Below are 14,594 nucleotides of genomic sequence, written 5' to 3'. Positions count from 1 at the left end.
AAACCATTGTGTGCCCATACATGGAATCATGATAGAGATCATATGAAACTATACACCACAACTACTTAAGCAAACTAGTCTTTGTGTAAACAAAAAGCAATTAGATTTCATCAAACATGTAGTTGGGTATGTTAAAAATATTACTTTATAAACAACGAGTTTGAAATGCGAAACAGTCCACTCTGGTACTGATAGAAGAGCAGAGAATCAAGATGACCATTTGCACAGCTATTGCACAGCGCTCCACTTGTGTTATGCACATACCTCCTCCCCTTGCTATAGACATACCACAACCCCGTATTACAAACATACCCTTTCTCTCTCCTCTCTGTGTTATGCAAATATTGCATCCCTTTTTGTTGCGCACACACCTCCTCACCTCCCCTCAGTGTCAGTGTTACACACCTACTCACTACCTTCCCCTCTCTGTAATGCGCATACCTCATTCCCTTCTATATTACACACATACTTCCTCTCCTTCGGTTAAGAACATGCCTCCCAACTTCGCGCTGTGTTATGGACACGCTTACTCCCCTCACCTCAGTGAGATGCGCATAGCTTCCACCTCTGTATTACGCACATACCTCCTCCTCTTCTGTGTTGTCTGAGCAGAACCTCGACAGGTCGTGTATGCAGGGCTCCTCGATCTCCGGCTGTAGCTTCACACTCACTGCTCTCTGCCGCATCACCCGCTTCACCTCGAACCTACACTGACGTGACAGCTGTGAGAAAGAGGAGGCTTGGCTGTTAGCATGTGCTGGTGTGTGTTGACTAAACAGGACATCTCATAAAATGTTAACTGACCACCTACGTCTACTATAACCTGTACCAATAGAAACTTACAGTCGAGTTCGTGTTAGTAGTCCCCGTTTATAGTAAAGACACCTGTCTATAAAGGACACTTGCCATTGCTCGTGAGTGGCCATTATAGGGTAGAAACCACTTCTATAGAATGGGCACCTGTCTATAAAGAACACTTTTGCCATTTCCCTCGAGTGATCTTTATACATATAGGTATATATATGGGTGCGAAACTGAAAATGTTCCCTGCTGAACTACAGAACAGCTAGTACGATTAATCATTGATTAGTAATGAATACTGATATATCTATGATAGTGAACTATCATAAAGTATAGGCATAGCATTGTAAAAGATTGCTGCAACGAATCGTCAAAAGTAAATCTTGTTTCACCATTTCATTACTAGCTGGTAGCTGCTTAATGCCCCTGGTGTCCTATATTCTCAAATCATTAGCGATAAGGTAAGGTACAGCCACCACCACCTACTTACAAACAACACACATGCTACATAGACAAACCAGCTGCAGAAATTTCAAGTCAATGCTGCATAACTTAGATATTGCATTGTCTGGACATGACTACAAGCTTCAAACTAGCATAGGGTTCGTACACCCGAGCAGGGTTCTCCAAGGGCACTTATAGCCTGGCGGCCCGCCAGGCTATCGTCGAGCCCCGCCATCCTAAAATGCACCCGCCACGCTAAATATCATAGCCGCCCTGCTGGTGTATACACAAGAAGTTCAAACAATTAATACACGTTGGTCTCGATGCTACGGGTACAGCAGTCCCACACACAAGTACAAACAGTCTCCCTATCCCTAACCCTGACACTAACTCTAAGCCGACTCGGCTATCTTATATACGTGTGTTATAGTACTAAAATTAATCTATGGTGTATAACCCTTTGCTTTCAATATTTTGCATCTGAACTGACAAGCAATCCCAACCAACTGGTGTAGGCTAGCTGGCACAATAATGTTCATTTTCATACTTCGAATCCGAGTGTTTTCTAGTTGATCAAGAAATAATTATTTTGAATTTTCCGATGGCTTTGCCCATGCAAAACAAACATTTTCACCCCACATGCAGTGCTTCAAATTTACACACACAGTGTCCCAGATTGCATCTCAGAGCTTCTACAATTCAAAAATGTTCCCCTGGACCCCCTAGCAGTGAGTAGCACCCCCATGCTATAATTTAAAAGCTTGGAGAACTCTGCTGGGGGGGGGATTTTTTCATGAGCTTTCCAGGATATAGAAGGTCTGTGTACCAGGACCATAAGATTTACATCAGATACAAAATTTATACCTCGTATCTTTGTAATTTTAATGCCTACAAGGGCTATATTTTCAGTTTACTAAACTTTGTATTATCATTGCAACAAACACGATCAATTTCCAGGATTGCCAGGATTGCCAAGCACAATAACAGCCTATTTTCCAGGAATTTCCTGACATAGGAAATTATCATTTTAAAATTTACATGACTTTCCAGATTTTTAAAGACTTATTCAAACCCTGCTATCAACTGCCTTCTTCTGCCTCTTAAAGCTCCACCACAACCCACAATAACCACTTTATGCTAGCTGCACGTTGTACGGCTAGTATATACAAACTGTATGTTACCACTAGTAATGCATAATCAAAGTAATTTAAAACCAGCACAAACAACTATGCCAACCTTCCCTACATCTTTGGGTGTGATGTGAACAAAATGTGAGACTGAACTTGCCACGTGAAGTTGATTGCAGAACCTTCAGGGCACTACACCATGCAGAACCATTTCAGAAGCATAATCAGTCACCAGAAAGCAACAAACAACATGACTGAAGAAGCACGAACAGCCACCAGAAAGCAATCTACAATTTGATTGCAGAATTGCAGAAGCAAGATCAGCCACCCAAATGCACTGTATAACCTGACTGTACAGTGCACCACCAACCACCACAAAGTCAAGCAGAACTATACTGCAGAAGCACAACCAGCAACCAAAATGTCATGTGCAATGTATGTGCGTGCGTGCGTGCATTTGTGATTGTCACGTGCCACCATAAGTGTGCATTTATTTAACCACTAGTACAGCAGCTCATAGCGTGCACTTCACCAACCTCCTTTCTCTCCTTCTTGTTAGGTGAACTCATATATCGGTACAGACAGGACAACGTATAACTGTGCTTCAAGGGTACAACTGACATCTGACCATCTGCCTGGTTAGCGCTGTCATCATCTGGATTTAGTTTACTCCCGCAGAGGTTTTCTGCATATTCGTTGCAAGCGTGCATCAACCGACTGCTTAATCTGCAGATAAACACACAGAAAGCCAGACAATGAAAACATGCAGACGACACTCACTTACTTGCTGCCCTTTCGCCGTAACATAGATCCGATGATAAAGGCAGGACAAAATTAAAGGTCCCTGATCAGGTACTATTTCATCATTGTGCCAGTTGCTAGGTGCAGAGCAGAACTCTCTTGCATCCTTGAAACATGTCTTGTACAACTTGGAATCCAGACTGACAGTTGAAAGAAAGCAGAACGATGTAAGTGATATGTAAACAAAATATTAACTATTAAAAATGTCAAGTTCTTCAGGAATTACAGCAAAGAGACACATAATCCAAAGAATGCTTATAATAGTACACATGAAAAAAATTAATAACTCAACAGACTTGTTTGCTTAACATAACCATCCAAATAACCTTGTCTTAGATAGAAGATTGGTTGGTTTGACATTTGGTTTCCTATTAATTTGTGAAATTGAATACAATAACAATTACTATATAGGACCATGCCATTGAGCTACGTATGTCCATGGCACCCAATATTTTTACCTTAGGGTTAAATATTATTAGTTTTAAAATATTTTAGCACAGCTCTAATATATGTCTAATATATTAGCAAAGCTCTCAACATGTCTCACACGGGTGTTAATGGCAAACAAGTGCCGCAGAGCGACAGCGCTCAACCGACGTGTACTGTAGCCGGGTATTCTTCTGATAAACTCACTGGCAACCGAATCAAGTGCGCCCTCCCGCCACCGCGTTGATAGGCTTTGTTATACCGGTAGTACAGTAATAAAGATATAGCTGTGCAACTTTAATGACTTCGCTATATTAACATTATCATGGATATGCGTCGAGCGCGAGCGTAGTGGGGGTGGAGTGGGCTCTAATAGCAAAAGCAGTTCAGTCCTTTGTTAACAGTCAACAAATCCATGTTTAACCCTCCTCTTTAGGGTCAAAAAGTTATCGGACACTTACTCTTCGCACGTCAGCGGAAAGTAGATTTCACGGTCCTTTCAATAAATTGATAAAAGTGGTAGGTCAGCGCTGAAACAAAAAAGTTTTGCACTCGGTCCGTTAGACCATGTCCTCAGAAAATGTCTGATATCTGACCTTTCCCCCACTGCCCTTTGACCTGTCACCTCCAATTTCGCGCTGGTGATGGGTTTCTTCCCCATCACACTATACATCTAATATTAAGAGCGTAGGTCGAGCCATTGAGATTTGTGCCGCAATTTCGTATTTCCTCCTATACATTAAGTTAAGGGGGAAATATTCCCCTCCATTGACACATCTTGACCTTTGACCCTTGACCCAACAAATTCGACATCCCGAGTCCTTTTCGTGATACCCCCGACGTCCCGAATATCAAGATCGTACGCCGCGCGGTTAAGATTTGTGCCGTAACTGTTGACGCACGGACGGAGGGACGGACGGCCGGACGGACATTCATGCGATTCTACAAGCTGCATCTGACTTCGTCAGCTGAGCTAAAAACTAATATAAATAGATTCCACACGTCATCATCATAAAACCATCTCTTCACAATCAAACCTGAAATCTCTCGCAATGAAGTATTGGATCTCCATTAGACGACCTTTGCATTCTACATTCATATTGGGATCATCCACATTGTCCATTAAGCAGATGAGAACTCTAAAAAAAGAGCAAAATCTACCTAATAAAATCATACAGAAACTAAATACAAATGTGGAAGAAGTCTCTAAAGGTTGTAAGTCATATATAACTTGTCATCTAAACCTAATCGTAATATATCGTTGTCAAATTATAATTTTAATTTCATTTTGCAGTAAAAATTTCTTAAATATTAAATTACGTCTATGAATCTACAACTAATTATATTTGTTATTAAACATCAGCCGCGTTTTTGCACTTTGGGAACATTACCACAGTTAACCCTGCTTCAGGAATAACCATAAACTAGCCATCTTCTACACTACATACACGTAGCAACATTAGTTAACTATCAATACAGCCAGCGTAGCTTAAATGCGAAGTATTGGTATTTCAACATTGCTGAGCACCTAGCTGCGTTTTTTGAGTTTCAGAGAGCACAAGCTATTTATTTGTTTTTTTCCTGTTTGTGAGATTTAGCCCATGCACAATGGCTCGGTTCCGCGATCAGAGTTATGGCGACATGATTCCCGTAGGTAGCGCCACGGATACACTACTTCCGGGTAGTACAGCTGACAGTGAATGGCGCAACATGCAACCAAGAGTGCGCGAAAAGTTATATGTACCAGGTCCAGGGACAGCTGGCCTTGTACGAGCTGGAATCAGTCTTTAAAATGTTGTGGTTCCAGTATATAACATATTAGGTCCCCGTAGTGGAGTCCGTGTTTATAATACTTAATAGTCCACGCTACATCGCATGGCGAATAGGAACGGGACAAGTCTGTAGGACTTTACAAGTAAAATACCTGTTTTGTCTTGACCGTATATTATTTATTATATTATTAAAGCTCTTGCTCTGGACTATACATGTATTCGTACACGTTTTTTTTTTGTTAATTTTTCTGCCGTCTTGCATGTATATCATGTGGAATGTGGGTAAAATGCTGTCTGCGGACCGTGGACTGTGTGAAAATGTTATTAAAATATTTCTAAATTAATTAAAAACAATTAAATTGACTACGTCACAAATTTTCTATGGTAAAATTTGTAAAAATTTTGTTGCCATTTTTTTACATTAAAAGTAAGAACTAACGAGACTAAACGTATCGTCAAATTCTTACCTGATAAGATTGTTTCTCAACTAGTTAAAAACCCAAAAAACCTGGTCGATTTGATATTAGTGTTCCTGACAATTGCTTGCTATGGGCTATGTATGCGTCACGAGTGTATGTTCACATCAAACAATATAGTAAAATAAGAAGAAAAATGCAGCAATTTAACCATAAAAAGTGAACAGAATTACTTATATTTCGTGAAAAAGTGGAAATATTTTTTTTATTTTTTTTTATTTACGGTGACGTAATCACTTTAACAAACAGAAAACAAATTATTTTATATTTCTGGCCTATCTGGATGTGCCATCAAATTTACAGTAATAATACAATAATTTCTTACATAAATAATATGTACAAATACATTACATGACTAATAACTACAATACTCTGCAACCCACTTGTACACACACATTTGCTCACAAACACTCGCAGTCGCTCACTCACAAACGCACTCACTCGCTCACACACGGTAATAGACAGGTGGTATGGTTCATGTCGGTACTCAAAAGATCACCAGTGGACCACTCGGCAAGAGACATCGTTTGACACGACATAGCTCTTACACTTGAAACAGTGTGGGGTGTCTGGTGTACCTCACTCTTGCTCTGCATGCATACAGTAAAATTTATGTTTCATTTATGTGAGCAAAGATGGCAGTAGATTGGTCCATGCTGTACATATAAAAATTATCTGCTCTGCCAAGTGTGCTTCTGATAGGGGTAATACATCACTGAGAATACGATAGTTTTTTATTTGTTCAATTTTCATCTCTACGACAAGGCGAGCGGACGCAATACCCGGCGTTTCGAAAAATTCTTGGGTTGTCATCTGTCGATGACCAGTAATACGGGGTGGAACGTTGAGACCAACATCTGGAGGAAGAAGGTCTTCAACGGTGAGCAACCATGATTACGTCCACTGGAGATAATTTTGGAATCAAATTATCATTCATTGCGATATGTCTGTCCTAGGTATTGCCTCCCCACAGTCGCGATACAAATGTTACCAAACCATTTGGTGCTACACCTATCAAGATCTTAAGTGTTTGAATGCTTGTATTCTGACCATGTAGTCCACTGAGCAATTAGTGAAGATGGCTTCTCTGTGTCAAATTCTGTACAATCTAGAATAATCCAAACACTCTGATAGTCACGAAAGGCTCCAGGCAAGTTGCATAATATTTGTTCCCTGGAAGGCCATCTGTATTGGGAAGGCCATCCGACTCTGACTCCTTGTTGGTATCTTCGACGTCTTGATCATCGGATCTCTTCATTGGCGATATGTTTTCGTCAGGTATCGAATCCATTGCCGCCTCTCATCCATCCACGTCGAAGGTGCCATCGAGTTCGACTGTGCACGTACTGGCAGCATTCGTATCGTGCCGCACTAACGGTCTCCTTTGCTTTAGAGGTGCTTTCGGTGTTTTGCTAGGAAATAATGTTGGAATTGACGTATCTGTGTAAGGGTTCTCAAAATGTTCCGAGCAGATCCGTGTGTTGTCATTTACTACAAAGTTGGCCCTATTATTATTCAATCTTCTAATCCACTGGTTCCGGACATCTTTTCGTTTTTCGCCCATAGGGAAACGTCGCATTGTGATCCTGTTCCCATCGAGATCGACTGTATCGGAAGTGTTATGGTATAGCGGCACACAGCAGTATTTCTTCACCATCTGAAATACAAAAATAAAAACATTAAATAATGATGATCATGTGCTATTAAATGATGTTTAAATGATTAACAATCTCTACATACAAGTTATTTGACACAAAACCAGGCAAACTTTTCAACAGTTTAAATGTTGTTTTTTTTTTAATATCAGGTGTTTATTATAGCCCAAATATCCTGGCTCCATATTCTTAGACTATAAACCTATAAGTATTTATATGCAAAGATATATTTATAGTCTAACAGAGAAAAAAATAGTTATAAATATAATTACATTATTTTTTTATTATTTTATAAATTAAACTAAAAAATTGTATTCAAGACAATATATATTGACTCAGATTTGTAATATTATATTGCTAAAGTAAATAAGGATGTGATAGTCCCCCTCTCTACACATGAACGAAGACTATGTTATTAATATGTGTGTGCGTGCGAGAGAGAGGGGTTTTATAATAATAAGCTTGATTTAATCATATTTTATATTTTCTGGATCGTAACTCCAAGCATCCGTACGAGTGCAAATGCAAATGAAAGTAAACCTAGATATCGTTAGAAGGACCAGGTCCACAACTTGTGGTACAAGATAACACCGGCAATCAGTCATGTAACGACGTACGGTCATTTCAGTGTATTTTCACCATGTTGTAAACAAATTTACAATGAACTGGGTCACGTCCGTCTTAATTCGTCAATCTGTACCGGTTCGGCTGATATATTTGCATATTTATACTGTTGCAAGCATGGAATAAAATCACTACACTTACCGTCCTCGAATATCTGTGCCCGCGGTAACCTTGAACAGCGTTATTTAATTAAAAAAAGACGTGTCAACAAAGGCATCGGTTCACTACTGACACTAGGTACACACGTAACACATGCATACAACACTGCGTAGCTGTGGAAACTGTGGGGTGGTGTCAGTGTCACTGATCTCTATAATAACTCTACGATGTTATTATAGAGATCAATGAGTGGTGTGGGGTGATGGCTGGCGTGACCTACCCGGAAGTTGAAGCCACCTAGCGAACAGTGGCTATAACTCTGCACGTTTGTATAATTCGGAACCGAGCCATTGTGGTTGTGTACTCGCACACAGCTAGCTATAGAATTAATCATGTAAAGTTCACTTGCCCCACGACATTCTCAATTGCTTGTGGCAACTGGAAGACCGCGCGACCACTTATCTTGAGCACTGGATACTGCACGAGGTTTCTGATTGGTTTGTACCTAAATAAATTATGTTACCTTGCATCACCAGCAGGAATGTCTTGACAAAATGTATTAGTAGCTGGTTGGCAGGCCTCCTGCAGCATCGGATCTACTCTTATATCACTTCCTACATCTGCCACTTTCAGCAGACTCTCCAACTGCAAATATCAATCAAGAACACCTATGATGCGACAACGGAATGCCTCTATTACACTGCAGGAAGAAGCATGCAATGTGGAGGGCAGAAGACATGCTCTGCCTTTCTGTGAGATGTAATGGATGGATTCATTGCATCAAGAAGCATGCAATGTGGAGGACAGGATAAGACATGCTATACCTCTCTGCGGCATGGTGCACTCATGCGATCCTGCTTTATTTCATCTTTTTGTTTTCGAGGCTGTGCCAACTCCAATAAACAATGAATTGTCTTTCCATCTTTTTCTAGACCCTTGCACCTAAAAGCATATAAGATTCTAATAAAACCAGTCTAAGCACACATCCCAGTGTATGTTAAATCCATCAACACCATTATCCAACGAAAATTGGCGAGAGAAATTCCGCTCATCCTTTTAGCATGTAAGATTATCAATTAGTTTCAATCGCCTACCTGTGAGCATGGATTTATTATTACAAGACCACAATATTGTCTTAATATTCCATATGTGTGCTATATACTTGAACTGAAAGCTTTTTGATGACAATATTTTGGCATATTGATGAACATGAAATAACACCAAAACTCATAATAATCCACCATAAACTTCACAAACAAAAGCAGTAGGCTTGGGCAAGCTCAAACCTGGTTTAACCTGTCACCGAATTTCAACATGAAACGGAGAAACACCAATATTTTTCAAGTTTAGTTCCCAGTCACAATGTTGTCATACAGAATACAGATATGTATTGAAAATAACATTTTTATTTCAATCTTAGCAAGAGTCAAAAATTTCACACATGCCCTACATGTATGTGACACCTACTCATTCTTTATTTCATTATTACAATGAAGAACTATGTCTGGACTGATGCTGTAGTCTTCCATCAATTGCTTTCTGTGATCAAGCATTCGTGCCTGACAGGTTGATGCAACTGGTTTACCTGTGTGACAATAACAAATAATGATGCAGCTCTTTTACAAACTCATACAAAATATTTGAATGCACCTCAAAGGTCTCAGTTACAACAACAAAAAACATCAAGCAGTTGTTGCTGTTGTTCAACATGTGTGAGCATCACACTATGGAGTCATTCACACTATACTAGATATCAGCCTCAGACAAAATTTTGACACTTATGCCTTTGAAACAAAAGTGTTACAATATGCCACAAGTTGACCATTTCTGCTAACACTGAACACGTTATGGTATGACGATATGCCAAGAACTCACTATCTCTTCTATCAATGCACGGCTTTATAGAACACAAAGCATTGCTCGTTACTGACACGCACCTTTCTTCATGGCCGTCTCGAGGCACAGGAGCACATAGGACAGCCGCACATGCTTGTTCTCCTCAGCAATACCGCCGGCTCCCGGTTGACACTCATGTTGCTTGATGTCATCCCGGCAGTCACGCACCAGCCCTCGGCTCACCTTATAGTCAACGTTCACCAGCTTCTGGCGCGTCACCAGCATCTCACGGCACTGTCGTGCAGAAACAGAATGGTTTGCACATCTTTTCGTTGCCGAGCAAACACGTGAAGATGACAAATGCCTTCCCAGGCCCAACCAACAACCAAAATCCACAAACTGTGAAGATTGGACTCGACAGAGCTTGCCAGCCGCCAGCACTTTTCTCTGGCCCAGACCAATTTTTGTTCAATTGATGCCAAATTTTTATTAGAAAAACAAGTGCCTCAAGTATCAGAAATGCTGTCAAGTAGGTGTTACACACTGTCCATTTTATATATTCCTGCTGTTACACATCCGTTTTTAACAAGACCTACCACTCACCTCGGATGACATATCTCGTAGCATCTTGTGTTTCATGAGACAATTATAGACCTTTCCCTCGCCAGCAGGCGTGTTTGCACAAAACCGTTCCCTGTCGTCGCGACATGCAAAGTAGAGTGGCCGGTCGAGGTGGAAGTCCTCAGACTGGAGCTCCGCGATGCGTAGGATCTGCTTCTCGCACATGCTGCTCAGACCTCCCTTCTCATCGATGTGCTTCGCGAGACACTCGATCGTCGCACCTTGAGAGTGCTGCAGCTGGAGCAAAATGAAAACGACTTATGGCCTATGCAAAATGTATACATCTCCATCTAGAAAACCGCTGCTAAGTGATACAGCAGTAGTAATGCTAGGGCATATCATTTGTATACGATTTATGGCAAAATATACATTTTGTATTTGAATGGTAGACTATAATGCAAAACATGCAAATAAAATGCTGATAAATTTGCGATCATAATGTAAACCAGTTAAGTGAATTCAATTATTTTGGTGGTAGAAACATGGTGCCATTTTAACAGTCAACACAGAACTTTTAGATATTACATTTGTGCATATTTACACTGATTGAGACTTGTGTGGCCATAATCCAATATACACATTCTCCACACACGAAATAAGTAGTCACTTTTACTATCACAACATACCTCATCATTTAAGCCAGCAAGACGCCCACAACCAAGCCTGCTGATTTCAGCACCACAATTGTCCGTAAACTTGTAGATTAGACGGTAGTCGCTAAAAACAATCCCCTCCATCTTTCCGAGAAACTGCTTGCAAGAAACCTCTGTCAGGTTCTCCTTGTAATCGAACAAGCATGACACCAGATGTCCCTTTGCATTCGTGACACACTCCGGGTGCTTGAAAGCAATTATGAATATTAATTACATCCACCAATCAAGCATACAAGTTGCTCTCTGAACAAAAAACAAGCAGCGTTGGTCAGTCAGAACTTCTTCTTAACATAGGGCAGTGATTTCAGAGACTGTCTATTCTAGTCAACCTGTAAGTGACAACCCAAACAGTTAGCACTACTGACATAGGTATGCTTCGGCTTTTTCACTTACTTAAACAAGCTTGGAAGACAAAACAATATTCGATAGAAAATGTTATTTATAGTTCTTATTATTCTATGATGAATAATTATTTCTTTCTTAAAATAGAAATACATGGAGTACTATACCAGCATTTGACAGAAGCACGCACGCACACATGCATGCAGCCACGCACGCATGCACCACACACACACACACACACACACGCACACACATACAGATTACCTCTTTTAGTGTCCCACTGCAAATATCTTTAGCTGCTTCCATAAAGCGATCATCTGTTGTCAGATTCTTCTTGAAATTCCAAACTAACTGCACAAATATATTATACACAAAATTAGCTTAAATTGTTCTGGGTAGAATATTTGATTGATAAACAATATAAAAACCACCAAAGCATTCAACAGATTGTTTACTTACCCTAAGGATATTAATAATGTGCACTAAAGTATACCTCAAATTTTAACTTTTACTGTATTTACTTGGAATACAACTCACATTGTGACACGATTGTGATAAGTCTTCATGATCATCCTGCAACACAGATATGAAATTAGCATTACTTTCATTCAAGAAATTATCACTCAACAATAGTAAACTTTTGCTAATGATTACTTTCATTCACCTTTTCGACAGTAACCACTAGCTCACGCACACACGCACACCAATCTATGAATGCCTATAGCACAAGCTATCCAGGATTGCTGAACTCCGAGACAAGCACGAAAAGGATTAGTTTAAATTAAATATAGTCTCATTCTCTTGCATCCAGCTTATTGTTATTATATTATTCGCAGACTGGCTGCTAAAACTCATTATTTTAGCGGATTTAGGCAGCAGGGAAGAGCACTACAAGGAACACATTCAATAGTCAGGATACATACAATGTAAATGTAGCCTATGAATATATTTGATTATTGAGCAATTTTGTGGCTAGATATCAGCCACTGGAGACATCATTTGGTTTTCATTAGGAGCCAACTCCCAGGATTTTTGTGCAGTTAGCTGTTAATAATACACTTTCAGGTAAGAATAATCTTTTCAGTTCTATGAAGTGTGTTATGGTACGATAATAATGAATAAATAACCAAGATTGTAGGACAATACAGTTTAATTCAAAACTAAAAAATCTGCCCCCAACAGGTTTTGCCACTTCCGTTCAGTCACCTTCCACTTAAAGGGGCATATTACCATAGGTTTGCTAAAGATTTTTTGTTAAATCAGGCATAAATTACAATACATAATGTTTTAAAAATAGTTGATGATTGCTTGCTTGCATCACCGGCGGCACCACTACATGTGCGACAGCAAACGAAGTTGCACTATTAAACTTTTGCACTGCAGCCTACAGAATGAGGACGATTCCTATTTATTAACTCTAGCAAATCGCTGCAACATCTTATATACAGTGGAACCCCGATTTTACGCGCCTCGATTTAACGCGATATCTTTTTTCACAATGACATTTTCTGGACCCCAACCATCGTGTTATAACAGGGCTACACTGTATATCATTATTCATTTATTGTCCTACAACCTACCTACAAGTGCTCATCTTCGACGTTTATAGACAAAAGATATAATAACTGATAATAGAAATATGCAGCAGCAGGCATATACAATTTTGTATACACTAAGTAGTAAGTATCATAATATCCTCTTACACGCTAGAGTATTGTTTTTCCTTAGTGTTTCTTTGGAGCATCCCTGACTACCATACATAACTGATAGCACTGACATTAGCAAGTTGCACATGTCAATTGTCTTGTGTATGGTACTACTTCAGGGTGTGTCGACCCTGCCAACGTGAGACCCGGGTTCAGCTGGCTCCGGCTGATAGCACCCGGTAAAGGCCCCTACCCAGGGTTACAGGTTTTTTCACCTTAAATGGTGAACGACGTAATGGGAAAAACCTCCCCCAAGGACGCTCACGGAATACTGCGTCGACGGCCTTTCCCTGCTACTTTATGGTTTTACAGTCGTCTCGATCATTCGTGCCACTGAAGATGGAGCCATGAAGCCAAGACCCTCAGGCATGAATGACACAAGCATGCTTTTTTCACTGTGTATGCAGTCTGTGTTAAAGTCCATCGGTACAGGTGACACATGACGGGGGTAGGCTTAGTTCGCTGGGAGCCTCTAGTGCATAGCTCGATCGCTGGCGGCTTGGTAGTTAACAATCGCTCGATAGAACAGAGATATTACTATTATTAGCCTTTGGTATTTCTTCAAGCGGCGAGGATGCCCTATTTAGGGACGCGCACCCTCCCCCAATCCGGGGGAGCCCCTAGAAAAGGTGGGGTACCACGCTCTCTACATCTGATCTGCCCAGCATACCGCGGCTGGGGGATACTCACTTATGCGGTAGAAACCAAGAAAAAAACCTAAAACTCGCGGCCTGGAACGTGAGAACACTAAACGACAATCCAGGAAATGTATGTCCTGAACGTTTTACTGCACTTGTAGCACGTGAACTACAACGATATAATGTCGATTTTGCAGCCCTCAGTGAAACACGACTCCATGGCCCTGGGACTCTCACTGAGAAGGCAGGCGGCTACACTTTCTACTGGCAAAGGAAACCCTCTTCCGAGAAGCGTGAATCAGGTGTTGGCTTTGCCATCAAAACCAGCATCAAACTCGCTGAGCTTCCAGTCGGCTACTCAGATCGTATCATATCGCTTCGTCTTCCTCTCTGCAAAAGACGCTCTCTCCATTTAATAAGCGTCTATGCACCGACGATGCAGCACACAGTGGCCTCAAAAGAAGCCTTCTATGAGAAGCTATCCACAATCATCAGAGCAATACCAGAATGTGACAAGTACATCATTCTTAGAGATTTCAACGCCAGAGTTGGACGCGACTATACCACCTGGCC

The 14,594-nt window shown here is 40.6% G+C and overlaps 1 protein-coding gene across 1 annotated transcript in view; it reads right to left on the bottom strand.

Moving 5' to 3' along the window:
• The window catches only part of LOC106813640 (Golgi apparatus protein 1-like), a gene marked incomplete in the record, with an annotated part of 36,383 nt that overhangs the window by 10,716 nt on the left and 11,073 nt on the right, over positions 1-14,594 (bottom strand). Inside the window, 11 exon segments of the mRNA XM_014817832.1 lie at positions 585-722; positions 2,909-3,098; positions 4,637-4,738; positions 8,749-8,870; positions 9,050-9,167; positions 9,693-9,810; positions 10,163-10,355; positions 10,665-10,919; positions 11,309-11,521; positions 11,942-12,028; positions 12,215-12,250. Coding sequence (XP_014673318.1) covers positions 585-722; positions 2,909-3,098; positions 4,637-4,738; positions 8,749-8,870; positions 9,050-9,167; positions 9,693-9,810; positions 10,163-10,355; positions 10,665-10,919; positions 11,309-11,521; positions 11,942-12,028; positions 12,215-12,250 — 1,572 coding nt within the window.

The sequence above is a fragment of the Priapulus caudatus genome, unplaced genomic scaffold (assembly GCF_000485595.1).
Source record: "Priapulus caudatus unplaced genomic scaffold, Priapulus_caudatus-5.0.1 Scaffold803, whole genome shotgun sequence".
Taxonomy (NCBI): Eukaryota; Metazoa; Priapulida; class Priapulimorpha; order Priapulimorphida; family Priapulidae; genus Priapulus; species Priapulus caudatus.
This window is presented reverse-complemented; position numbering and strand designations above follow the sequence as displayed.